The following is a 27,789-nucleotide window of genomic DNA, read 5'->3' as shown; positions in this document are numbered from 1 at the left end:
GGCAGACATAGGATAGAACAGTAAAATGCAATTGTGCGCACTGAACTGTGAATAAAAAAAACACGTAAAACGCAGCCAGCGTTACACACACGCACGCTGAGATCTCAATATTAATTTGAAAATCGGCTCTGTGAACGCAGCCTCTGGGGTCGTGATGGGTTTCCATGTGGCCCTGTTACGTTCTCGTTCTGCAATAATGTGCACCGATGCCTATACATTATTGAGGGCGACATTGGCACGTAAAATACGGATTGACATCGCTCATTGTTTATCGCGTTTAACAATCATTGGGCGTGTACAGCGCGGAACGAGCTTGTTTGTTTTTGAATGAGTAAATTGGTAAACGACGTAGCGAACTGGAGTTTGGGAAACCCTAAATACCGTAAGTCAAATGAGCCAAAAGAGTTAGAGCTAGAAGAGAATGGCTTTACGACGACATTAGAAGTTGGTGGCAGGACAGACGTGGCCACTACTTGAGCACATTGGGACAAGACGGAGGAAAGTTGAAAACAAATGACGCAATGTGCAGCAGACACCTACGGGACTGTCTGCCCCATGGCTCGTGACGATGCTCTGGATGAGTTTAACACATGGGCTTTCGCAGGCGCCCCAAAAGAAAACAAACTTTAACACGGATGAACTATGATGAGTCAAAATAAAATACAGATATAATAATAGGGGTTTTCCACTTTTTTCTGGCAACAAAACTGAAACCTTTTTACAAGGATTCATGTTTGCATTAACCACAATACTTGCAGTCAAAATGCAAATAAAAAACACACTCTGATAATATATAATGCATTAGCCTTGAAACTGATTAGTCCACACCAGGGACGGCTTTCTTTTGAGCCTCGACCCAATTGATGCTAGACCAGAGGACGCCAAAAGGCGTACAGCTCAAAGACAATGCACTATCAAAGTAATGAGGGCTCGGGGTGAGCATCTACATCATTAGACCTCCTTTGCCAGTACCAAAATAAAAAAAAGGGGAAAAACCTATTATTATATTTTGGTACTGGCAAAGGAGGTCTAATGATATTAAAATAGAGAATTCGTGCCAAAGTACAAGCGACTCTCGGAATCACATCATTGCCATCGATTCCGATACAATGGAATTCCCTATGAATAATCGATTCTAGGGAATCGTGCCGAGTTCCATAATCGATTCCCACACGACTATATAAATAAAAAACGGCGAACGCGCGCCATTGCCAGACGCGTCGGGAGCTGGAGTCAGCGACTCGCTTACGCAAATGTCACCTTACAGCTTATAAACCACTAATTTTACGCGCGGGAGTGGGCAAGTGAACACATCGGCTTTCAAGTTCACTCTCTGTTGTGTGCGCGTGTGTATATATTAAAATAAACGTAATAAAAGTCGAGTTTTCGCAGTGACGTCACTTCCAGTCATGCCGGCGGCCGCTGCGATGTTGATGGCCGGTGGGGAGCCGTTGAGGGTAACTCCACTTTCTTGTGTTAAATCGCAACAAGCCGTGACACTTCGACTCGCGATTAAGGTTTCGCCTGCGCGTTAATTGTCGCGTCTAATCGCTGTGTTTTTTTATTTCACGCGGTTTGTTGTGGTGGGGGTTTCGCGCGGTTTGGGCCCTCTCGGTGACGGAACGTGCAGAGTCACGGCCTGTAGACTGCGCAGGCCGCAAGAGAGAGAGAAAGGGCCTTTTTCGATTTAAAGCTTTCGTGACTGCAGGGATTCATCTTCTTGGTTCGTTCGGTAAAGTCACGTAGAAGGGAAATAATATAATATTACTTCCCTTCTACGTGACTTTACCGAAAGAACCAAGAAGAAGAGAGGGCCTTGTTAAACCGTGGCATTCATAGAAAATTATCGGTGGAAATTGTAACGTGTTTTGTTTCTACATTTTAACACGTTCTATTTCAGCGGAACAACGCGTGTGGTTTAGTTTTTTTACACGGATATTTGGTATGTCTGTGGGCCCCCATCCCGTCAATGTGGAATTGCCACCCACCCACCGCTGGCTCCTATCTTGCCTGGTTGAGCTGTGATATGGGCGAGGGGGGCTTCACTTCAATTCGTCTCTGGAGTTTAACCACGAAAGTTACTCGGATACGAATGTGGGGTCTATTGCTTTGAATTGGTAAAAGAGTGCTTTGTAAATCCGAAGGCCTCATTCTCGGCTTATAGGGCTTTGCGGGTTGTTGTGCCCATACTTCACCGCGATGGTCAACGCGTGATGTGAAGCTGGTTGTAGTCGCCAGCGAAACGGAGTCTAATCGTAAATGTTGTGGGTTTACTCTGAAACACATCGGTGTGCTGAAGTAATAACTAATTGTTACGTTTTGTTTACGTGACGACCCTTACTAATTGGCTGTTTGGTGGTGGCGGGTTTAACGACACTTATATTTACGCAATCAAACCCCAAAACACCTTTATTATTGATATTTGTAGCGGAAACCTACGTGTTAAACTGAAGGCTGTGGGGGGTGGGGGGGAGTCCAGTACCGGTTCAGCTGTCACTGGCCAGGGATCAGAATTTGGGTCGCTGTATTCGTAGCCAGTGTGCTAATAACTGCGCCCCTGGTCCCGTCTGGGATCGTCAGCGACACGAATCAAAATAAACTCAACTCTGGCAGGAACTGTTATTGTACAGGAATTGAATTGTATGCAAGGATCTTAATGCCCTCGACGTGAGGGCATTGAGATTCTGTTATTTTGTACAGTAGTTGATTTACTCAGAAATTTGCCCAGGAGGGCTCAACAGTGAGAGGCATATTCTTGGTTATTTCGGTAAAGTCACGTAAAAAATGTTCAACATTTAAATGTAATTAAACTTTTTTTTTAAATAAAAGCAAAAAAAGCCCCACAATAAAAATAGGAAGACATTTCAATTTGACAAACTTTAACCACTGTAAAGTTGGCGAAATGACGATATAGGGAGGTGGTGCCCTTAGTTTACATTTATGGTGTTGATATCCCTGTGATGTTTTATTTTTTCCCCAAGTAACCCCAGCGAAGATTCATATTGCCTTGTTGCTGGTGTGAATAGGGAGACACTTTGATTTGGCTGCTTTAGAGTGATGGTGCAGTTTAATCTGTGCTCACCCTGGACCATTAGTCCTTTGAGCTCAACACGAGTATAAATTTGAGGGAAGGCATCTGTTTTGGAATGTAGAATTTCCACCACCGAGCTCTGAGCTGCATTCAGAGACAATTATTTCCCAAGTAGTGAATCCACATACAGGCCTCATTGGAGCAGGGATACTGACGGTTGATGTTTTAAATACATCCACAGATGTAAAAACCGCACGTGACTATTGCACATTCGTCAAGATACAAACTGGACGAGACCAGCGCTTACTGATGTGATGTTTATTTCAGATGGAAACTGATGATGTCAAAGGGGGTGATGGCCTTCGTCAGTATTACCAGACCAAGATAGAGGAGCTGCAGGTAAAGCCGGAGATTTGCTTTTTGCTTGTGCAGATTCACACAAGTGTGAAGTGTGTTTTTAAAGTGCCATCACTCAATTACATATTTTGGTTGATAATTTTGCGCCGTCTTTATCTGCAGTTGGTTGTGAATGAGAAGAGCCAGAACTTGAGACGACTGCAGGCTCAGCGAAATGAGCTCAACGCAAAAGGTCCGTTTAGTTAATCGAATCAAGTTGATTGAATATATATATGCTTTACATTTATTCATTGAGCAGTAGTGTGTGATTGTTTGCTATTTATGTGGTTCACTTGTGTTCATGAATGGTTTGGTTGATCTGTCATTCACAATTTACACAAATGGTACCTTGCTTATTCTAGAATCTGAAAAAATATACATGTAAACTGTAGTGTCCTATAGACAGCGAAACCTAGGTACATTATACGGTTATATAGAAGTTTTCAATAATCTTATGACATATTCTTTGGGTCTTTCGGTAAAACCACGTAGATAGAAAAAATTATCAAAATAGTAACAATATCATGACGTTTCGATCGCAACACACCTGAAGACAATTGCTTTTGTTGCGATCGAAACGTCATGATATTGTTATTATTTTGATTATTTTTTCTATCTACGTGGCTTTACCGAAAGACCCAAAGAATATGAATTCCTGCAGTCACGAAAGCTTTAAGTCAAAATCTTATGACATTTGTGAAATGGATTATCGTTTACTATATTTGAGCTTTGTCAGTATTGTGCACAGTATTGATGCAACGACCTTTCTCCAACAACTCTTTTATTGGTGACCTCCCCACTCTTCTCTCTGCCCGCTACCCCAGTGCGCATGCTGCGTGAGGAATTGCAACTGCTTCAAGAGCAGGGCTCGTATGTTGGGGAGGTGGTGAAGCCCATGGACAAGAAGAAAGTTCTTGTCAAGGTAATGGTGCACAGTCATCAGTTGGGCATGGTTTTTAAATGGTAACATTGAATATTTTCTTTTAATACTTCAAAGTTTATTCCTCTTTGCTTGGGTTATTAAAAGTTTGCGAATATATATATCATTTTTGTATTCACAACTCCCATCAGGTTCATCCAGAAGGCAAGTTTGTCGTGGACATTGACAAGAACATAGACATCAACGATGTAAGTAACACAAATAATGATCAATCATTGTTGTAAGTCTTTGTCATATTTTTGGGAAGGGGCTAAAATACATTTCAGAGGCTGTTTCTCCCGAAATTTACGAAGCATGGCACATTTGTCACCGACAAGAACATTTTAATTCAGTCCTTATAGGCCTGCATGATCAAGTCCTTTGGAATTCTCTTTTGTTCAGGTGACGCCAAATTGCCGCGTGGCACTGCGCAATGACAGCTACACGCTTCATAAGATCCTTCCCAACAAGGTGGACCCACTGGTATCTCTCATGATGGTGGAGAAGGTTCCCGACTCAACCTACGAGATGATAGGCGGCCTCGACAAGCAGATCAAGGAGATCAAGGAGGTGATCGAGCTGCCTGTCAAGCACCCAGAGCTCTTTGAGGCACTCGGCATCGCACAGCCGAAGGTGAGACCCACAATCGTCTTGTCTTTTATTTAATCACGAATGGCTGATAATACCCAGATAAGAAAGGTCCGCAATATGGTATGACGTGAAGTACTGCTTTTCCACTGAAAACAGTAGCCATTGTATATTTACATATTTGTTGAACACAAGCTCCTGAACAGCAAATAACTCGCTTGTGCATTTGCGCAGGGCGTGCTGCTGTATGGACCGCCAGGCACAGGGAAGACTCTGCTGGCACGTGCCGTGGCACACCACACAGAGTGCACCTTCATCCGTGTGTCGGGCTCTGAGCTCGTGCAGAAGTTCATTGGAGAAGGTAGATAAACGCATGACTGCGGCTTGGTCATCTTGTGGGAGGGACACTGTATTGTGGTGCAAACAGATCTCACTTATATAAACTTACTAGTGGGAAGTACCCAGCGTTGCCTGGGTCAAAAAAATATTTTAATCCTCTTAAAAATCTAACAGCAGTGCATACTGACTGGTGGTACCTGCTATGATTACAGCAGTACATATACCGACTGTGGTGGTACCTGCTATTACTACAGTAGTACATGCTGACTCTATAGCAGTATTTATCGACTGTAGCACAAAGTACTTACCTGACAGTGGCGTGGTGAGGCCTAGTACTGTGCAGAGCCTCCGGCCTCGCCTAGATTGTCCAGCTGGCCGAGGTGGCACCTTGGTGGGCTGGGCTGCTACCCCTGACCACCCCCCCCCATCACAATCTCCCCGGCCGCTCTGCAGTAATATCTACGGCCTATAGTGGTAGCATCTAGCGACTGTATATAGTAGTAACTGCACGCATCGGGGTGGGGGGGACATCACACAGTGAAGATTTAAGCTCAGCGTTCAGTCTATTTTTATAGCATTTTTAACGTGAAAGAAAATGTCCCCTTCACTCCCACCGAAGGCGTGCGACTTGGCATGGGCCGTCCCCCCCACCAAAGGCGCGTGAGTTGGTATGGTTGTGCACTAAATAAAGACACAGCACACAAAAATCGCACTAAATCGCTCATTAAATAATTTAAACTTGACGGATGTGAAACAGGAATAATGCTTGCTCACGGGCGGGGCTTACGGCGTGGTACCTGGCTATTTTTATTTAACCTAAACCCCACCGTTGGGAGAGCCAAATCCTTCGCAAGCGCGCGAACACACACACAAAGCCACACACAAACCCACAGAGACAATTTTTTACTTTTATATCTATTAGATATATGTAAACAAACCTCAAGACCACTTGGTCGAGGTGTTTGTATCCATGTATGGAGAGTGATTGCATAGTAGTTTGGATCCTAAGCTTTGATCCCGGTGGTCTGGTTTCAATTCATGGCCGTGTTGAACACTGCTAGCAAGTGGAATCAAAAACTGACTTGGGTGCACCCCAAGTCAATTCAGCCTAAAATAGGTACTCGGTGCCATTTCAAAAAAATCTATATGAATTGAGTGTGCAGGTAAAATATATAATTGTCTCGTGTGCTGTTAGTCTTTTAAGTGCTCTCTCATGACACTTTCCTAGTGTAGCTAAACATTTATATGTGCATGTTGGTGAATACAAGTATAGATTTTTTTGGGGGTTAAATAACCATTTTCTCTGCCTCTACATCATTCTTTCTTGCGGTCCCTTGTGTTTTCACACCAAGCGCCTGTTGTGCTATATTCCCATGTACCTGCCTTCCCACAACCGTCATCGTGTGCCTGTACATTGGCCAGGGTCCCGAATGGTACGCGAGCTGTTTGTGATGGCACGCGAGCATGCACCCTCCATCATCTTCATGGATGAGATCGACTCCATCGGCTCCTCCCGTCTGGAGGGCGGCTCAGGGGGTGACAGTGAGGTGCAGCGCACCATGCTTGAGCTGCTCAACCAGCTGGATGGCTTCGAGGCCACCAAGAACATCAAGGTGTGAGTCTTAGAAGTGGCTCCAGCAGTGACCATTCTATATATCTGAGAATTGGCTTTCACAATAAATTTGTTTCCTTATGCAATTGACATGTTTGTATCATGCCAACATACAAAACAATTTGCAGATCCTAAACAGTGATTGCTAATAAACTCTTGTACAAAGAAAAGCATTCGAATAAAGGCATATCGACATTCAGCCATGAACGTGTTCATGGAGCAGCACATTTTAATTTAGGGCGATTTTAAGAGGAAAAAAAAAACCCTTTGACTTGACCAGCAGCTAATCAACTTGCATCGCCACTGCTAATCCCAGAGTTTTAAAAGGCATTGCATTTTTAATGACTTAAGCAAGTGAACTTCATGAAGTGCCTGCCAATAATCTAGAAACAGTAGTCGATTGTGCAGGGAAAAAAATGAAGTGGGGAATGTCTTCCAAAAAAGCGTTTATCTTTTTCTCCAAGGTGATCATGGCGACGAACCGGATCGACATCCTTGACCCAGCCCTGCTGCGGCCTGGACGCATTGATCGCAAGATTGAGTTCCCTCCACCCAACGAGGAGGTAAAGGAACAATGTAAAAGAAAAGGCATTTAAAATTAAATGGGGAAAAAAGTATTTTAACCGAAAACTGTTTAATTATGTATATTTTAATCTGGTTTAGACAGTGCGTGAGAGTGTTAGTACTTTGTTCACTATGCTTGCTTTAATGTATTATGCCACGTGAATACAAAATAGTAAAATCTGTATAATTTGAAGGCGAGCCTGTCTGGTGATGAGTTTCCTGACATACTGCAAATAATTTCGTATAGTAAATTAACACTAAGTTTACATTGTTTAATTAAACACTTGTATTTAAGTCGCACAACTTTACTATTGTCTAAATATTTACAATTTAATAACACTTCATAATTACTACAGTTTAATATGAAGCTGAGATTTAATGGCCGTGATAAAGACATTTTTAATTAAGTCTACGTTTAACTTACAGCATGAAAAACACCACTCCCAAACCATGTGGTAGACTGATTGATACGATTGGTAAACCCATTCCCGTGGATACCTTGTGCATAATGACAGCAGAATTCCATGCTCTTCCACAGACAGCTTTATTAATGCAACAGCAGTGTTCCAGCTGTAATGTTTTTATTTTATGTTTGGGAAGTGTTTTTGTCATTCTGGCTTTGAGAAGTTTTACTGTAAAAAAATCCTCAAAGACATTAGCTCTGAGGTGTGGGATGCCACTAATGTGTGAATGGTCTTTGTCCGTTGACTCCACCAGGCCCGTCTTGACATCCTCAAGATTCACTCCCGCAAGATGAACCTGACACGTGGCATCAACCTGCGCAAAATCGCAGAGCTCATGCCCGGAGCTTCTGGTGCCGAGGTCAAAGTAAGTATCCACTTGCATATACATGCTCGCATTAACGAGACGACGTCACCACAATCTTTCAGATCCTTCCACTGGCTCCTTATACAATCCTGGTTCAACTACAGATATCTTGACTGTCTCCAAGATTCTCCATGGATTTGCCCACCTTTTCATCACTTAATGTCCTACTGCTTTGCACTTGATCTTAACTCCAGTTATAAAGCCTGTTGAAATCACAAGTCAACTTGTATGCAATGGGAGGTTGTTTCTTTTCAAAGGTTATACCCATTGTCTAGAATTTCCTCTCCATAGTCATTGACAATGCCAATCCTTTTCCGTTAAAGTCTAGGCTAAAGACCTTGGTTTTCTCCCGAGGAAGTGCAATCAATCACCATATATTACCTCCCTTTGCCTTGTAGCTTCCAATAAATCGTTTTTCCCATGTACATCCAATATCCATATTCCCTACCTTGGTTGTGTTTTCAGATACTGTCGGATATATAGCTTCTGTTTAAATCCACATTGCTTTGTACTCTATATAATGTTCTTAATCTATAATCCAAATTACAGCCGAGAGCACTGTGGCAGTGCCCTGCAAAATTATCGGTTAATGGTGGAATTCAAACGTTTAGTATGGAAGTTTTTTTTTACGTGCTTTCGTGTGAAGGGTGTGTGTACGGAGGCGGGGATGTATGCACTGAGGGAGCGCCGCGTGCACGTCACGCAGGAAGACTTTGAGATGGCCGTCGCCAAGGTAAAGCTTGATGTCTTGCTGCTGTGGAATCCTGCCTTCACATTCACATTCGAATTATAAAGCAGTTGGTCTGTCTAGCCTTTCCGAGCACCTACCTACCACGTGATTCTCGCCACCACGGAGATGTTCACTACCTCTCCAGGTGTACAGGAGGCTGTAGGTTCGATCCCGACCCTGATGTCTGTATATTTGGAGTTTGCATGTTCTCCATGGTCGGGTGAATTATTCACAGGGTCCTCCGGTTTTTATCACCACATTTAGAAACATTTGTGTAACGTATTTGACTGTTATAAATTTCCACAAGCCACTTTGTTGAGCTATCATTTGTGGCCAGATCACTTCTGAAAAAGATCCATAAATCTCTTACCTAGTCTTTGGTTCTTTCGGTAAAGTCACGTAGATAGAAGAAAAAATATTAAAATAAAGTGAAAAAATCTAAAACACAAAAAAAACACTAATGTAGACTGTAGCCTGGTTCTTAATCAGAGTGAGTGTACTGACAGTCTATAATGTAGACTGTAGCTAGGTTTTTATGCTGATCGTATTTTTTTTCCTGATGACGACTGCTTGTGTTGCGATCGAAACGTGGTTTTTATTTTCATTTTATTTTTATTACTGAAAGAACCAAAAATAATTCTGCATTATAGACTGCCAGTACACTCCGATTAAGAACCAGGCCAGTCTGCATTAGTATTTTTTTTATATTTTTATTTATTATTTACATTTTTATTCTTCTATCTACATGACTTTACCGAAAGAACCAAATAATGAATTCCTGCAGTCACGAAAGTTTTAAGTCAAAATCTCTTACCTGTTTAAGTCATTTAGTTTTAAGTTCACGAGCTTTTTAGTTCTTGTCCATACCGCTATTTTTTTATGAATGAGTGCATAACCATTTTATATATTACACTGTATGAACATTTTCTAATGTTGATGCCTTTTTGTTGGTAAAGAAGTCAAATTTCACTAGTGTGCAGAAAGCTCCAAAGGCTTGCCTTAGTCATGAGTAAGTTTACAGTTGCTGCCAGCACTGCATTAACTCAAATGTTTTGTATCACAGGTCATGCAGAAGGACAGCGAAAAGAACATGTCCATCAAGAAGCTCTGGAAGTAGACCAGTGTTGGTGGGCACCCACTGCTGCGACTCCCCTTGTGCCAGTTGTAACCATCAACAGTTTCCTGCCTGTGGGTGTCTCTACACAGGTTGACTACAGTGAACACAAATGACCATGCCCTCTGATTAACATTTTAAAAAAAATCAACATGCAGGAGAATTGAAAGGACGTTTGGAGAAAAGATAAGATGTCTCCTCTTTTTCTAAATTTTGGCAAAGAGCCATTCTGAAGAGAAAATTCTCTACTTTATTTACTTACTGTATTTTTTTGCTGTTATCGAGGGCCATACAGCAACCAGCACTGACCAGGTTTGTGAAGTATGGTCAAACATGACTAACATGATGTAGGGATGCCTTCAGCAAATTTACAAAGTTCTGTGAATTTATTGGATTAATGCGTTTGACACCCATTGCACACTTTCTAAAAAGTGCATATCTTGCATCTTTCATTGTAGTTAAGAATGTCATGGCTATAAGCCTTAGGCTATTTCATGATTGCATCACTTGTATGCAAGACCATACCTAATTAATGTTAGGATTCAGATGAATGATATATTTGCTGGTTAACTTTTCTTGTTCTTTGTGTCATTTAACAAGAATTTGTTAACTTTTCGATGGCAAGTGATGTTCAGTTTGTGGTTTTGACTTTTGAAATGCTAAAAGTATTGTAATTGCATTAGTGCTTTAAAGTCTAAAATTGGTTTGTTTTCTATTGGTAACTGAAATAATAATAAACGTTATTGGTGACATCTGGTGTATGTGTGTAGATTTTACTATCACTTACTATCCACCTGCCAAGATATGTTTTGCATGTTGCATAAATCAAGTGTACATTTGTCTGTATGTATCATGTATTTTGAACTTCTTTCACATCCTACGTAGCCAACCGTGCTAATCAGATGTGTAGGGGAAGGACAACGAACTTAAAAACAACATTTAAGACCTGCTGTGTGAAATCCATTTGGCTGAAGTCATAGTTTTTAATGACACAGTTCATCTTAAAAGTCAGTGCTACTTATACATAGTAGTTCTAACATGCAAGCCAGTCTATAATAAATAGCAACTTGAAACAGATGTTGGAAATTATGCAATTCACATTTTAACATCGTATGATGGGGTTTCAAAATAAATTCATAAAATGGGATAGAAATTTGTATATTATCCATGAACAATCAAGGTGAAAAAGACCGCATATTTGTTTACGTGCATCCAGGATTGAGCACAAAAAACACGCGGTTAAAATGACATCATTTTCAAGCCATGTCACCCATTTGTTTTCTGGAAGAAAAAAAAACAATACAGACAGACATTTTTTTATTTGAGAATTAACATTTGTGTAATATATTTTTTTCTGAATTGTATACTTTACCTGTGCTTTGAAGCCTTTCTATGGTCCACCCTGGGATGCTGTTTCTGGCTCCTCTGGATTGCCTGTGGGTGGCTCTGCTGAGGACTCTGCAATGACAACACCAGGAGAGTCGATTTCAGCATGCATGAAACATTGAACACAAGCAGCCCTCGTCCTGTATTATTTCAGTAGACCCCATTCTATCTACAAATTGATGTCGAGATTTGATATCATTCGACTGTTACAGGAAGAGCCAAGTGGATTTGTTTCAGATCGCCGTTGAATTATCTCATTGGGCAGTCGTTGACTATGTTGGATGGTCTGAGATGTCTCACCACTATCACAAACTGGACTCATTAATGTTCCATTTATGGAGAAAGTGTCCAAAGTCCTGTTAAATATGAGAAATATTGTTGCACCATTTAGAGCATTCATTTTTACAGAAATGAGGCAGGATTTTTGTTTGGCATTGCTGGACAAACATTTGTATTTGAGGGATCTACAGTACTATGTTGGCACTTGCAATCTGTGAAATCCATTTGGCTTGGGACCACAAAACAGCTTTGCATTTAGAGCCCCAGTGGTCTCCAGCAATCTGCCAACTGCAGTCTGGTCAGCTGTAACAATCTGCTTTCAAGACCAGACTATAAACATTTCTTTTGAGTTGAATTTATATACATTTTCTCGGTGACATCCATGCTTCTGTTTTTTGGTTAATATGGCACATCTTATATTGAACTTCACTGCAAGTGATCACAAGCTATTTCCTCCCATTTGCTCAAACAGGTTCCTTCGGAGTGGGCAGGTAGGAACTTGGTTGGACAGCGCATTCGTGCGATCCGTGTCACGGGGTGCAAGCTGCGTGGGGCGGCGCGTCACTTGGTGCTGAGCCCAGCCCGCAGCGCTCTATGAAATACAAATCGAGGGCGTGGCTATGCACGACAGACAAATAATCCCTGGTGGGCAGTGAGGTACTGTTGTTCCTACCTGTAATAGCTCTAGCTTTTAGATGACTAAGCAGTCAAGGCGGATATGCCGACAACGGGTAAGCAAATCATTTAATCTGAAGACACTGCCCTCATTGGCGTTTCCTATGAGAACCTCCACAGTATTGCTTTTGTCAATGGTCCAGTCCATCTCAGATGTCTGGTGACAAGGATTACTTTAACACTTGGCATGTTCACACAAGTTAATACCTCCACGTTCAGGAATCGGTCTTTCCAGAAAAATTGGTGGAATACAAGAGATGAGTAAAATTGCTTTAAATCTAGCATATTGTGGCTACTATACCATACTGTGACAAGACCAGTTTCTATAGGTTACTAAACGCATTTATTATAGTACAGCCAATTTATTAACTATAACACATAACCTTTGTTTAACAGCAGATGGTTAAGTGCTAAATTTTACTCATAACATCAAGGAGTTTTATAACTTTGTAAAAGGCAAAGGTGTTAAGTGTTTTATAAGCCTGTGTGCGGTTGCTTTTGCTCTTCCTTGTCTTCGTCACCATCTACATCACCCACTCTGCCCTCTTCAGCATTCATATCTTTATCATCTTTTCTGTTGCCTGTGCCCACTCTCTTTAACTCTGCTGCCCCATCCCTGCCACTATCATCTCCACTGCGAATGCTCTCATTACCTTCCCTTGAAATTGCCCTTTCCTTCTCTTCTCCATCGTTCTTTAGAGCCTCCTCCCTTTCTTTTTCTCCATACACCTTATTTTCCTCTTGTGTTATGTCCTCTGCATTCTCATGTGTGTGTCCATCTACTGCATCCTTCTCAATGGCTCTCTCGCCATCTTGCTTCTCTGTGCTGTCCTCCTCTGTATCGTCTCTGTATTCTGGCGGCTCCACTTTATCCAGGTCCGGTTCCATTCCTACAAAAGCAAATGTGGGACAGGGTGTTAAGTGAAGGGTCGTTCATAAGTGTGGACGTTCGTAAGTCGGACGATCGTATCTCGGGGACTGCATGTACGCCACATCACTGCTGTGACATCGGGCTGCAATCCATAAAATAGGCAGACAGCTTTAGTGGGTTATACAGTGCGTTGGGATGACTACTCGTTGAACAATGAGATGCCGATATCAGGCACTACAACATGTATTTATGAACCTATCTGTGCTGAATTTGAATATTCTCTTACACGAATGGTATTTTTCCAGGTGATCTATTTTTCACCCAGATGCAAATATGCTGAAGGAGGTTATGGCCAAACCTACCAACCTGGACCCTCCTGAGAAAAGGCTTAAATATTAAACTATTCTGTTGCCAAATTATTTCAAACCTATATATACATTTTAATTAGTTTTGTCTTGATTTTTGAGCAGCTGGAACAAAATATGTCCAACACGAGCACCAATTATTAGTTATGTAACAATGCACCCCGTCTATGAAGTGACAATTGTCACAACTAGATAACAAAATATGAGTCATGAATATTTTATTTTCCATTGTGCATGTAGAAATCAGTGGGATGAAAATATGAGTCGAACATAATTGATTCCTATATGCATTATTCTATTCAGTGTGTAGTGGATTCAACTGAGTCGCAGACATACTTCTTGGAGGCAACACATTTATGAATACCAACACATTAACACAAATGGGTTATTGCCCCTTTACCAGATAACCTATGGTGGTGGACCACCAGGCGAACTACGCTAGTTACTGTGAGTCGCTACAACGGACAGGACCCTCGCTGGGATCCTCGTCCACGTGTTGGTGACTTCTTCTTGGACGTAGAAGGTAGATCTTCAGATGACAACAGTAACGCTGAACCCTGGTCCCTGTGGGGACTCCGGTTTATATGCTCCCGGGTCGTGGCTGGCCCCGGCCTTGGCCACGACCACCTTCGAGAAACCTCTTGCTGTTTCTCGACCCTTCCCGGAGGATCTGACCCTGACATGTGACCATCCCCCAGCCCCCACCTGGGGCCCCTGTGTAGATCTTACTGGTCACGTGCCTTCCAGGGTCAACCAGAGTGTCATGGCCTAGGGTAACCTCATCCCATGGCTGACACTCTCACACTCCCTCCTGTAGGAGTCGGCATTGCACGCCACACGTGGTGCCACTGAGCGCTATCCCAGCGCTCGCCGTGCCTCGCTAGAGCCGGCATTACTCAGTGACATCCGCGATGTCACTACAAGTGTATAGATCAATGTCAATCGATTAATCAATAAATCATTATATCTTTACCTAGCACAGTGCCATCCGGAGAGAAGCTGATGTCACCGAACAGTAAGTGGATGTTCTCTTGGGCATGGTGCAGGTTGGAGGCACCATGCAGTGCGTTCTCTAGCACGCTGCGAGCAAAGCGTGCGCGCAGGGACTCGGGTGCCGTCTTGCGTGCCACGTCCGGGTCGGTTGGCCCCATGAGTCGCCTCCATTCCTCCACGGCATCCTCACGGTTGAGCACCAGCATCAGGGAAGGCCCCCTATTTAGAAGCCATACATGTAAGATGTATACATTTTTACTGATCAAAACCTGCTGATCTGTCGCACTAGCTTTTTTATGGGAAGGAAATTAACCCTTTCTCGTTCTGATGACGTACGTCCATATCGTAATTTTTTCTTCCGATTCCACTCCAATGAGATATGTGTATGTCATTGGAACGGAACCAGAAGAAAAACTAAAATAAACTTTCTTGGTACCAAGGCTCCCACAAGGCCATGTGGGAGGGCGTGTGGCACAGTTTGGTGCCAACTATCATAAAGTGCAGTCGTGTCGTTACAGTTCTCTGTGGTGAGTACAATGGGAGTGACTCAGCAGTGCAATCACTAAAGAGTACCTGACTAACATTAAAAAAATATATATAATTCATGAATGAAGCCACAAATTCTTGTTAGACATGCTGTAATACACAGCCTATGTATGCATATACAACATGGGAGCGATTTTATTTGGGGTTGCAACTTCCTTTAATTTCTAGATTTAACTGACAAAAAGCACGTCTTTGTGTGAAAACATAAAATCTCATGTATCACCTGCAGTTCAATCGACAAAAGGCCTCCCTACCGTGACATGAGATCGACGAGCTGGGGGAAGAAAGCCTTGTCTCGGTGCTCGTGGTAAAACTCGGAGGCCAACTCTTGCGACAGCTCCACCTCGCGCATCATGGACACAGTGAAGCCAGCGTCGCGTATCGTGCTCATGATCTCCTCTGTGAAAAATCAGTCGAGCGCATGGTCACTGACGGAGGTTCCGCAGATGGATATCCATGTATCGCGTGCACATATGACATGAATGTATGTTGTGCACGCTAATATGTTAACACAGTAAATATAACACATTTACTCAGTGCATGAGATGAGTGTGCGTAAAAATGTAGAATAAAGTAATAAAAAAACCACGCTATATCCTGTGCATTCATTGAATTGTGAATGGTTACCGTATTATCACTGTGATGTCGTGAAGCAAAACAAATGATAGTGTATAGCCAGTCTAGATGTAGCTTTAAAAAAGTGTTCACCTTCCTGAAGTCTCATAATTTTACACTTTGACCTTCCAAGGGTCTTTTAAATTCAGAACTTTGACCATCACAAGCCTAATTAAATCCAAACGCACAATTTCCAAAGCACGTTAATGTCTTGGTTGCATCTTGTTATTCACATTAATTACCCTTATGCTGTGGCAACACATCCGGCTTGATGACAGCCAGCGTTTGCTGTTTGGGGAAGAAGAAATCCAGCTCCTTTTTCGCCTCGGTGGGCGACGCACTGCCATGTAGCTGGTTGATGGGAGCGGCGTCCGAGACGAACTGTGCACGGAGGCTGCAATGCAGGTACATAAACAGGTACCATGATGGGGTCCACTATTGCAATGGGACTACAATAGCAGAATTCACTCACTGCTCCATGTACTGCAACAAAGATGCGCAGTTTGCTCTCAGTGGTTATTCTACCCAACAATTATTACACCACTGCTATTGCTGTATTGACACAGTAAGTCTAAATAGGCAGTGAGGTATAATGCCAGGGATGAGTTTCAGATTTAAATTTCCGATTTTCTGTTTTTTAAGACCAATTCAAAGTTTTAGGGACATTCAGATAAAAGTATAAAATAAGTATAACCAGTAAAAACAAAGTTTTTCACTATAAATCCTTTATATGCGTGGCGGCTAGAGTCCTCTCGTCCTCTGGCTTGAGATGGCTGCCACCTATGGGTCAGGTGATTGCATTGCACCATTAAGCAATTGGTAATTAAATAGAATATTTTTATCCTAAAAAGTGTAAAATTTTGGAAAAAAAATTTCACGAACATTAATTGTCACGCACAACGAGTCTGTGTGGAAAATGTCAGCTCGATTGGATCACGGGAAGTGGGTTAAAAAACGACCGAAAGATTTGCACGGTCCTAAGCAAGCAAGCGAACTTAATATAAAGGATTTAAAAACATATCACTGCCCGCACACTTGCAGGATATACTGCCGGGATGGAGGGTTGGTGGTGGGGGGTAGGCATGATGTCAGCACACGAACCCGGCTCAATGCCGTGGGATTTGGGTGACGTCTTTATGCAGATTTGTACACAGTGACGTCACAAATGCGTACCTGCCTGCCCACATGGCAGCCAGAAAAAATAAGTTTTTAAAATCGTTATTGTATGACATTAAATCTTATTTTTGTAACCATTAAATTGTCATATTTGTAGATTGTTTGACTTTGATATTATAATTTTAATAATAATACATTAACATGCTGTTGTCACATTAAAAAAAAAAATATTACTAAAAAATTTCAGATCATCTAATATTTTGTATCTAGGCTGATTTTTGGATTGAGGACATATCAATTTACTGCTCCATGAAGACCTTCCCATGCTGCGTATGCAACGTGAGTTAATTGACCATATTTAACGACAGTGATCAGTGCAAAGTTGGTGAAGGAGCATTGCGCAATAAAACAATGGATTTTGCTGCACTGCCCTCGACTGCCAATATTGCCCCGAAGTAGCCTATAACACCCGAGTTATGCATGGTGATCACCCATCCAAGAGCTATCTAGGCTTATTCCTGCTAAATTACCGAGATCGGATGAGTTAAGGTGCATCGCGAGTGATCTGTTCTTAGGCATATCCTGAGTAATTTAGCAGTGATCCATATTATACTGGTAGGAACCTCCTGGTTACACCAGCCTACAGGGGATTATTGTGCCCGTCCGTCGTGCAGGGAGGGGCTGGGTGGGGAGGGAGGGGCTGGGTGGGGAGGGGAGGGTGGGGCTGGGTGGGGAGGGGAGGGTGGGGAGGGGCCGGTGGGGAGGGGGAGGAGGGGCTGGGTGGGAAGGGTGGGAAGGGGCTGGGTGGGGAGGGTGGGGCTGGGTGGGGGGTGGGAGGGATGGGGCTGGGTGGGGAGGGGCTGGTCACCCCGTGGTGCCCTTATAAAACTCAACGTTTAACCTACTCACGCCGGCTTGTGCCCGCCCTAATAGTCGGGCATATTTGCGGAATACACCACGCCGCCGTTAACCCTGGCCATTGACCGAGCAACCCAACGTTCCTACCAGCTCCCTCCGCAAGAATGTGTTGGACACCGACCTCTGGGGAGCTGCTTCCTTGGCCACCTGCAAGTCCTTGGGCCCCAACGTGTCCCTCCAGCCCTGTACAGCATCCTTCCTTGCGAGGGCCAAAGCTAGCACCGGCCCGCTGACACAAAGACAAATGCAGTCAAAGGTTTGGCATGCAGCCAGGAAGTTTTGTACAGAGGTAAAACGACACAATTAATATTACTGGACCAAGGTACCACGTTTTAACGACAGTGCATTGCTTTAATCATTAAAGCTGTGGTGAGTTGATTCCCAGTAGAGTAAAGAGGGTTAGGTCACCTGGTCATGTGTTTGACGAGTGTGCTGAAGTAGTCCTGCCCCTCGTGCTCTCGGTAAAACTCTCGCGCCTGCTCCTCAGTCAGTATCACCTCCTTCTGCATTGCGATGTGGAAACCAGCCTCTTTGATCGCTCCCAACACTGCGTCTGCAATGGTATTAAAAACAGGAGTGCTGTTGCTGCTGGGCTCGCTTTGTTAGAACCGATTTGCTGCCCGGTTGCTATCCTTTGATAGGGATGTGTAAAACTTCTGAGATTAAAATTAAGAGCATCATTGTTTGGAAGGACAGGATATGCAGAAACATACAATTAATGTACTTTAGATTTTGCATTCAGCTGCAATATTTAAGGCATTACCTTTCAAATTCCCTCTTGTGGAGCATTGTTTTTTTACAATTGATTAGTTCATCCAACCTAAAAAAAAGCAATGTCTTTCCTCTTTTACATTTAACATTAGTGTACCAGCATGCAGAGTTATCTGGTAACCACCAATGCGATGCACAATTTTAATATTGTATGTAAATCACCTAAACCAAACAATTACCACGTGTGTGAACACATGCAGTCACACCCAAATAAAGTATTTTTTTTAAATCAAGGCTGCGCATACCTCAAATCTAAACAAACCACTACCATATTTCTATTAATGTCAAGGGTCACCTGTAGTCCCAATGACAATAGTCCTCTTCTAATAAAAAAATCCCCACAGATTATTCACAATGAAGTTTCAAATTTTAAACCTCTACCTTTGCCTGTCTTTCTCAATTCCCTGCTTCTCAATGAATGAATAAGTCGCAGTTACCTTTCTTCTCCTTAAGCAGGTCTGGGCGGATGAGTGCGAGAGTCCTCTCCACCCTGCTACCCTGGCGGCTGTCACCACGTGGTGTTCCTGAGGCTGCCCTGTCTCCCCATGAGCGCCGCCCATCTTCAGGCTCTGCCCGCTCGCCCAAAGAGCCTCGGAGGTTTGGGAAGAAGAAGGCCAGCTCGCGGCTCGCCTGCTCCTGGCTGCTGCTGCCGTGCAACGCGTTGAGTGTGGTGTCCGTGCCGTACTGCGCCCGCAAGCTGGGTCAGCAAAAAACAATAAGCAGCATCTTCCATTTGGTTTCTCTTTACTGATTTAAATTTTGTCATTTGCATGGGTAGTGACATATGAAGGCAAGGATTGGCAGATCTTGCAGACTTGTGAAACTTAAAAACCGACTCAGCTGAGGTAGTCAAGAGGTAGCTGGAAACAAACGTGGGTTGTGAACCTTTCGGTACAAAACTTTTCGTGTTATCCCCCCATATGTACAGCTTTAACACCCTGGTAAATGAGATGTATCTCAAGGGATTTTCCAAGTGAAACATTTTAAGAAATAATAATGAAAACGTATACATGAGCTTCACTGGATAATCTAGTTTCTTCCCACATTCAAAACACCATTCAATTTAATTGGTGAAAAATCAGAGACAAAACCCTAGTGACAAAGAGTCTTGAGACTTGCTGAGGCTTTTCTGGGAAAAAATATTTGGCATTTTACGACATGATCATGCTCTGGGCAAGGTTAACCTACTGTACCGATATATATTATAAGCATACTAACCAAATATCTCTGCCAATTATTATGAAATATTTTTAGAGCTTACACAACCAAATTCTCACTTAAAGTAAACGTACGCTCTTAAAGAAACATTGGATTGTGCTTGCAAAAGTACAGTATATTTCGAAGTGCCTTTGAGATTAAGTTTTACCATTATATTTGTAAGTGCTTCATTCAACAGGCAAGAGTAGCTTGAGACACAGTGCATCATTACAAGCAGAGCAATCAAAATGTGCATGTAAGAGGTGTTAGACAGTTTCCAAGTGAAGAGTGAATGCTGCTTGACTGTGACCAAGCCTTTAAGGGCTGGACTCCCTAGTCTGTGATGAATGTGTGTTCCCCACCAATCTGGTTTCTCAGCCTTTGCCACCTCCAGGTCCGTGGGGCCGATGAGCTCTCTCCATGCGGGAATGACGTCAGTGGCCCCGTCGGGCCGAGACAGCATCAACACGTGGCACGGGCCACTGGACATGAATTGCACCAGTTCTGCAAAGTTTGGCTGTCAACACAACACAGTCAAACATATGTTAAGCAAACACTTTGGGCAATACCACTCCTTCATTCACAGCAGACATGTGGTAAAACAAACGTGCAGATTGTGCAAAGAAACATGCAGTTTAAAAATAGTTTTCTCCCAATTTATATTCTAATCATGGTGTTGCCATAACACGTTTTTTATTCAGTTCTCACAGTGACAAGTTCACCACCCTGTGCCAGAATACAGCTGCAGAATATTACGTTACTTAAGGACTTCTTAAGTCACATGAATTCAAGTTTTTTTTTAAACACTATGGGCAAACCTTTAATATATCCTGTAAAGAGTGACTGTCTAAGTACATTTATTGTACCTAATTTTTTTGTCATCAGAGCTGGAATATGCATAATTAAGTGAAAACTCCACACATGTATTTATTGGTTGTGCATGTTATTGGTGACCATACTGAAATAATGAAATCACAAGGCATGATAACCTGTTTAATTTGTTTAGAAGTATTCATTGTTTAATTTTGAAAGAAGAACTTGACAGTTTCTACATGGTTAGCACGATAACCTGTTTTAATTGAGGGTAACTGTCTGGATTCAAATCCAGATTATGAGCATAGCCAACTCAGTTCTCTGAAATAGTATGAGCATCCCCAACAATGTCCCGACCTTCTTTACAATGCAATTACGTGTAAATTGTGTGTCCAAGGGTGTGTGCATGGGATACCTCTCCTGAGCGATGCTGGTAGAAGTCACGTGCTTCCTCAGGCAACAGTGTCCTCTCTTCATGAGCCACAATCTCAAACCCAGCTTCTTGCACCTATCCCAGACATTGCCATATAAAGCATCATCAGAGCCAACATCGGAAACACAGAAATCATGAAGACAGGCTCTTTGGAAAAACCCAGTCAATTATTCCAGGTTACTGTCCACAACACGTTACATAAATTAAACATTAGTTGTTTGTATTTTCACAGAAATCAGGAGTTATCCCTGATGGTGTGAATTAAGTAACACCACATTTCCCCATCAATTGTTAATTTGGTAGTAGGGCTAGGTGTGCATGTCATCTGTATTTGTAAGTGGTTCTGAGATTGAGCAATTATTAAGGGGGCAAAAGGAACCCACACAGTATCTATATCGATGGGGGAAACAATGAACATGAATTCAACGTGAAAATTTAGAGTGTCTCAGAGGCTCACATTGGCTGCTTTAAGAGTGAAGATTGGCACATGCATTGTTACCTTCATGATGATTTCCTCCACTTTCCCCTTAGCGACCACGTCTGGCTTGATCAGGGCCACAGTGTATGGGTGGCTCGTGAGAGCTGCAAACAGGAATGAGCATCAACAACATACTCAGTGCCCTGGAACAATGTGACCACATCCACACGTAGCCTTCTGCTTCGATCCAATCTCATATAAATCAATTTTAATTGAAGAATTAAAAATAATGCTAAGCAAACATATCTTGGGTCTAAAATCAATGAGAATTGCCAGTGAAATAATTTGTTTCTAACAAAAAATAGAAAGATGATTGCCTGGAAAAATGTATCATGTACATTTACTGCAATTTGTTCAACTGGATTTGGATTAATTGTAAAATAAATGCACATTTATTTAACTGGGAAGCCTCACGGTGGCGAGATGTTAACAACCTCGCCTGGTATACAGGAGATCGTCGGTTCAATACCGACCCTGGCGGCTGGATATTTGGAGTTTGCATGTTCTCCTCGTGGTCGTGTGGATTTTTCTCCGGGTCCTCCAGTTATTCCCTCCACATTTAGAAACATGCGTTTAGAGTATTTGTCTGCTACAAATTTACACATAATAAACGACCTCATTGAGCGATCATTTTCCCTCCACATTTAGAAACATGCATTTAAAGTATATGGCTGCGATACATTTCCACATGATGGGGGCCACTTCGTTGAGCTATCATTTGTGGCCAGGTCGTTTCTGAAAAAGAGCTATGTATCTCAGTAGGCCTTACCTTGTAAAACAAAAATAGTAGTCATATTTTTCATTAGAGTTCTGCAATGTATCTTGGCCAATTAATTTTCAAAAGAGTGTTTTGCACTTCTTGTGTAATAAATGCGCCCTCACCATCTTCCCCTTCTTCCTCTTCTTGATCTTGCTGTCCTCCAGGGGTCTTCATATCGCAGTCATTGTCATCCATGCTCTGCAGGGCAGTGTCTTGCACCTGCAACCCCAATTGCCCATTAATTGATACAACTCTCACTTAAACCGTACATGCGCAATTGATTAATATTTATTTAGAGTTAGACTGATGGCCTTAATCTAAGTTGTCTTGTGGTTGTTGTTGTTTGACTTGCATCCCACTGGGATTTTTGCACACAGCGTTGGTGTACGGTGTTTTTTTCTGCAATATTTTGCTGTCTTTTCTTGGATTTTCTGTTTGCACTTAGTCACATATTCACTTTAAGATGTTTTTTGTTCATGTTTTAGTTTTTTGTTTGTTGCGGTTGCACCCGATTCAAGAGCCGAATGGCTCACAGAGCTATACCAAATAATTGAACTTGATCTGTGATCTGACAGTAATTATAAGGATGGAAATAGGATATTCACTTCATGTCCAACTGTAGTGTAGTTTCCAACTGTCAGTCAATATGGCTGTACTCTGCTCTCAAGAAGGCATCACCTCAAAGATTATTCTGATATATGTTTCTAAGACTGTCAATGATAACAGCAGCTATCCTTTTGATTTTCATTGTACACTCCTAACACATTTTATTTATCTTCTTGGTTCTTTCGGTAAAGTCACGTAGAATGGAAATAAGACAGCTGTCTCCCCGACAGACCTGGTCTTCACCTGATGAAGGCTGCTTGCGTTGTGGCCGAAACGTCGTGAGAATTATTTTATTATGTTTTATTTTATTATTTTTATTGTTTCCATTCTACGTGACTTTACCGAAAGAACCAAGAAGATGAATCCCTGCAGTCACGAAAGCTTTAAATCGACATTTTATTTATTTAAGTTTTGATTATTCATCTAATTTGTTTTACTCAAACTTTGTTCTCTTGAGTGCACATTACTGATTCTGTCCTGGAATGCAACTGCAACTGGGCCATGGTATCTCTATGGAAGCGTCCCTAAACCTGAGTAAATGAGAGCAATCCATTACCTCTCGAGGGCTCGTTTGGTAATTATCAGTCCTACTTTCATATAAAAATTAGTTATAGAGAAAGTTTATCGAACTTTAGCCAAATTGTCAAGTGGGAACACATTCTACCTGGACTCAAACCCACAACGCTACTCCATTAAGTAACAGGTCCCTGCAGGGTGGGCTGGTAGGAACGAAGAAATACGATACAAAGGGAGAGTTTGAGGCCTAGTTCTAGGCTTTAGGCCTAGCTGTAGGCTTTAGGCCGCTGTGAGTTAATTTTTAATTTAAATGTTTTAATTAAAAACTATCTCAGGGAATGAGTTAATTTTTAATTTAAATGTTTTAATTAAAAACTATCTCAGGGAATTAAAAAACTATCTCAGGGAATTATAAGGGAATGTTACACTTGTTTAGCCAGGAAAGCCTCACTGAGTCTAAAGGTTTTTTGTAGGGTCCTGCCAAGTGTTTGCAGTAGGGGGCGATGTTGCTACACCTAATCGGACATCGGACGGACGGACGATATAATCTATTGTAGGCTGGTTCACTTCGTTCCTACCAGTATAACGGGAACATCTCAGCTGCTGCTCACCACCAGACGCTCGCCTCCTTCATCCAGAACTCGCTTTTCAGCCTGCAGCTGTGCCAGGATTTTCCGCTGTAGAACGGGAGCGTTGGCGCCACGCACTACATCCACGAGCTCCCCGCCCTACGTGACACATGGGTCAAATGGGTGTGAAAATGTACCTCTGAGCTGAAAATTCGAAGCATCCAAATTCAAATGTGCTTTGGAATATATGGTTGTACAATATTTATATATACTGGAAATGTAATACTTTTAAACTATTAAACACAAATTAGACTCAATCCATAAAATAACTTACCGCATAAAAGAGGAAGGTTGGCTCACATTTCCCCATGTACTTCTCTAATGCCTCCACACCGTCAGCTTCTGCCTGTAAATCGGATGCCACTTAAATCATAACATGATAGGAGTGAAACCGTACTGTAATATCAACAGTGCTGTATCATGTCCACAAACGTGTCTTTTTCTTATTTGAGTAAAGCACTTTTAATGAACAAAAGATACAATACACAAAGTGGTGTTTCAGTTGTATACACAGTATGACACTCTGATACTGCTGGAAATAATTCTATAAAGTACACGATATTCTCCAAATATATTTCGGAGATGTTTTCTAAAACAGCTTCATTTCAGGGACACACACAACCGCATACCGCTGCGAAGTGCAGTAAGTCATCTCCCAGCTCATTTTTTATTTTCCGGAACAGACTCATCACAGCTTTGCAGGGTCCACACCATGCTGGATACACGTCTGTCACTGCAGTGGCAAACAGAACAGCACTGCATAGTCAGAAGAGATGAACAAGTGACTTAACCTCAAAAGGACTGCAATGTGCAAAACAACACATCTTTTTTCGTAGAACATTATACATATAGTGCAGGTTGGTTTAGATTATACCAGAATTATTATATAGTATGGTAAGTCCTCGCTTAACGCATGTTCACACAACGCGTTTTCGCTATAACTTTTCGCACAACATAGAACGCGTCCGTGTATAATGCGCCCATTATAACGCGGTTTTTGAATGGTCGACAAGGTACTTTTTTGAGAAGCGTGGCTGAGCGGTATGATACAGTATGTGGAATGATACCTCAGTTATTTATCCCGGCATCTTACTCTATGTGTACACTGCGTCCTGCCAAACTTTCTCCTTACGTTATAAATGGGGATATTGTTTTCGCTTAATGCGGCCCTATTCAGGAACACATCTACCGTGTTAAGCGAGGACTTACTGTATTTAATAGAACTGTTCACCTGATGACAAATGGAGTACGGACTTGACCTACTTTGAAATGTTTGTAAATGAACTCATGACATAGTATACAATGTATATGAAAAGACATTGTCCTGTTTGCATGTGTGAATCATGAGATTGCAGAAAGGTCATGGAGTTGTCACCTATTAATCCTCTCAATGCCATCAACTCATCCCACTGCTCCTGGTTGGAGATGAGCACCTGAGAAAGTCCGAAATCACACATTGAGTTTATATTTACTGATTCGTTTCGCGGATAGACCTCAGTTTCTGCGAGGGTTAGCTTCTTGAAAATCTGCTCTTAAAGTAGAATTAGCGAATTTAGATACAATGTTTATATGTGGTCAACTGAACATACGGGTGAAAATGTTTATTGTTTCATAAGATAAATCCTGTACTGTTAACATACAGAACATCCAAATACTTTATGAAATTATACAAGAATACAAATTGTGTACTGGCTTTTAAAAATAAATTGAGGTCCAACAAAACTAATCAAATAAATTGCCAAAATGTTTTATTTTTACCTGCAGTTGTATTTCCTTCTTTTTGGCTGCCATTCCAAGTTGCTGTTGTAAAATACAAACGTATCGTACACGCGCGTAAGTGTGGTTTACGGAGGTCACGTTTTATATACAAGTTATACAACAGCAATTATGCACAACCATTGAAATAAAAAAATGTGTGTTCAAGAGACAACCCCCAAAACACAAGCAGCTCTTGCAGATACAGAACGTCCCGAGCTGACACCGCTACACGGACGCATTGCAACTTACGAAGGGCGCCAGAAAGACACGCTCGACCGCATCTTTAAAGTACATTACAATATCACACTCCTGCGGAGGGAGCTGGTAGGAACGTTGGGTTGCTCGGTCAATGGCCAGGGTCAACGGCGGCGTGGTGTATTCCGCAAATATGCCCGACTGTGAGGGCGGGCACAAGCCGGCGTGAGTAGGTTAAACATTGAGTTTTATAAGGGCACCACGGGGTGACCAGCCCCTCCCCACCCAGCCCCACCCCTCCCACCCCCCACCCAGCCCCATCCAGCTCCTCCCCACCCTCCCCACCCAGCCCCACCCTCCCCTCCCCACCCAGCCCCAACCTCCCCACCCAGCCCCTCCCTGCACGACGAACGGACGGACACAATAATCCCCTGTGGGCTGGTGGAACCAGTGGGTTCCGACCAGTATTACTTTCTCATGAATGTAACTTCAAACGTACAGCCTGGCTAAGTATCTACAAGTAGTAACGTTATTATTTAAGTAACCAGGTGATGAAATACGGGCTCGTTTAGACACATGGCGACCTGGGATACGTGCAGACATTTTGAATACAATTGACTATTTAAATAAATTATGAGTTTAACAAAAACTCATACCTGTCAACCACTTATCAGTGCCCTATCTTATTACAGACCAATTCAGACCTCATTGATCACCCCCATTCCCTTATACATTTCAACGTTCATTCTACAAAGTCCCATCACAAGGGAGAAACACAAATGAACACAATTCTATTTTTTTGCCCGTATCGAAACGGCTGTACGCCGTATGGACCTGAAAACCGTACGGGGTGAAACTACTTTATTTAAATTTCGATTTAAAGCTTTCGTGACTGCAGGGATTCATCTTCTCCGTTCTTTCGGTAAAATCACGTAGAAGGGAAATAATAAAATAATAAAAATAAAACATCATAAAATACGTTCATGTGTTATTTTTATAAAAATAAAAACATCATAAAATACGTTTATGTGTAATTTTTATTATTTTATTATTTCCCTTCTACGTGACTTTACCGAAAGAACCAAGATTTCTTGCTGTGGTTTTCACACCTGATGATGATTGCTTGTGTTGCAATCGAAACGTCGTGAGAATGTTATTGTTTAATTTTAATTATTTTTATATTTCCCTTCTACGTGACTTTACCGACAGAACCAAGAATACTTTATTTAACTCTAGATGTGCACAAAGTTGAGCACAGCCCAGTAGCAACGGCGAACTACAATTGTAAATGTTTTAAATGTATTCGAAATGTGCCAATAGTTTATTAACTTCGCGAGCGGTGAAACGACAACAACGTTGGACATTAAACAAGCGTGCAACACAAACTATATTCATCACGGCAACGGCAGCACGACGTTAACTTACTTCCTATTCGATTGCTGACGTTAGATCTGTTTGTTATGAGTGTAAGTAACAATAATTGTTGCTGCTGTTGTTGTTACGAGAGAAAAATATTCTCGCTGCGAAATTAAAAAAAAAAACTTTGACTCGGCGTCGCTGTCGCTTGGCAACCGCGTCACGTGACATCGCATCAACGAATTCGATTGGTCCACGCTGTGCGCTGCCCGTAAAATGATCCCCCATCGTGGGGGAAACGCGGTCGGCGCAATGGTTCCGCTCACCGATTCATCAACGCATTTCCGTGTCGTCTGTCGTTTCGTTCCTTTAAAATGTAATATTTTGCGAGT

General features: G+C 42.2%; 2 protein-coding genes across 4 annotated transcripts; one reads left to right on the top strand and one right to left on the bottom strand.

Moving 5' to 3' along the window:
- Window positions 1–1,172: 1,172 nt before the first annotated feature.
- PSMC5 (proteasome 26S subunit, ATPase 5) lies at window positions 1,173–10,873 on the top strand. The gene is made up of 12 exons (XM_078603820.1): window positions 1,173–1,457; window positions 3,359–3,430; window positions 3,551–3,620; window positions 4,252–4,349; window positions 4,499–4,555; window positions 4,749–4,979; window positions 5,169–5,295; window positions 6,696–6,886; window positions 7,350–7,448; window positions 8,167–8,277; window positions 8,924–9,010; window positions 10,071–10,873. Exons 1-12 carry the CDS (start codon window positions 1,410–1,412, stop codon window positions 10,122–10,124), a joined length of 1,245 nt encoding a protein of 414 aa, XP_078459946.1. The 5' UTR covers window positions 1,173–1,409; the 3' UTR covers window positions 10,125–10,873.
- Window positions 10,874–11,075: 202 nt separating this feature from the next.
- On the bottom strand, window positions 11,076–27,727 carry LOC144724556 (thioredoxin domain-containing protein 6-like). Of its 3 annotated transcripts, none has more exons than XM_078603817.1 (19): window positions 27,467–27,727; window positions 25,847–25,888; window positions 25,464–25,521; window positions 24,718–24,821; window positions 24,363–24,434; window positions 24,071–24,187; window positions 22,460–22,556; window positions 21,599–21,681; window positions 21,082–21,174; window positions 20,216–20,370; window positions 19,094–19,353; window positions 18,294–18,438; window positions 18,007–18,114; window positions 16,094–16,245; window positions 15,491–15,635; window positions 14,671–14,909; window positions 12,944–13,351; window positions 11,494–11,579; window positions 11,076–11,402 (listed from the first exon to the last, which is right to left on the bottom strand). In XM_078603817.1, the coding sequence occupies exons 2-18, from the start codon at window positions 25,877–25,879 to the stop codon at window positions 11,512–11,514; spliced, it is 2,337 nt and encodes a 778-aa protein (XP_078459943.1). In that variant the 5' UTR covers window positions 25,880–25,888; window positions 27,467–27,727; the 3' UTR covers window positions 11,076–11,402; window positions 11,494–11,511. The 3 variants fall into 3 exon arrangements, with proteins under 3 accessions (XP_078459943.1, XP_078459945.1, XP_078459944.1); XM_078603819.1 differs by lacking the exon at window positions 27,467–27,727 and adding an exon at window positions 26,096–26,200; XM_078603818.1 differs by lacking the exon at window positions 27,467–27,727 and adding an exon at window positions 26,096–26,169 and having other exon boundaries at window positions 13,115–13,351.
- Window positions 27,728–27,789: the final 62 nt, after the last annotated feature.

Source organism: Lampetra planeri, chromosome 21, assembly GCF_965212315.1.
Source record: "Lampetra planeri chromosome 21, kcLamPlan1.2.h2, whole genome shotgun sequence".
NCBI lineage: Eukaryota > Metazoa > Chordata > Hyperoartia > Petromyzontiformes > Petromyzontidae > Lampetra > Lampetra planeri.
Note: the sequence above shows the minus strand (reverse complement) of the source record. Positions and strands in the feature narration are given on the sequence as shown.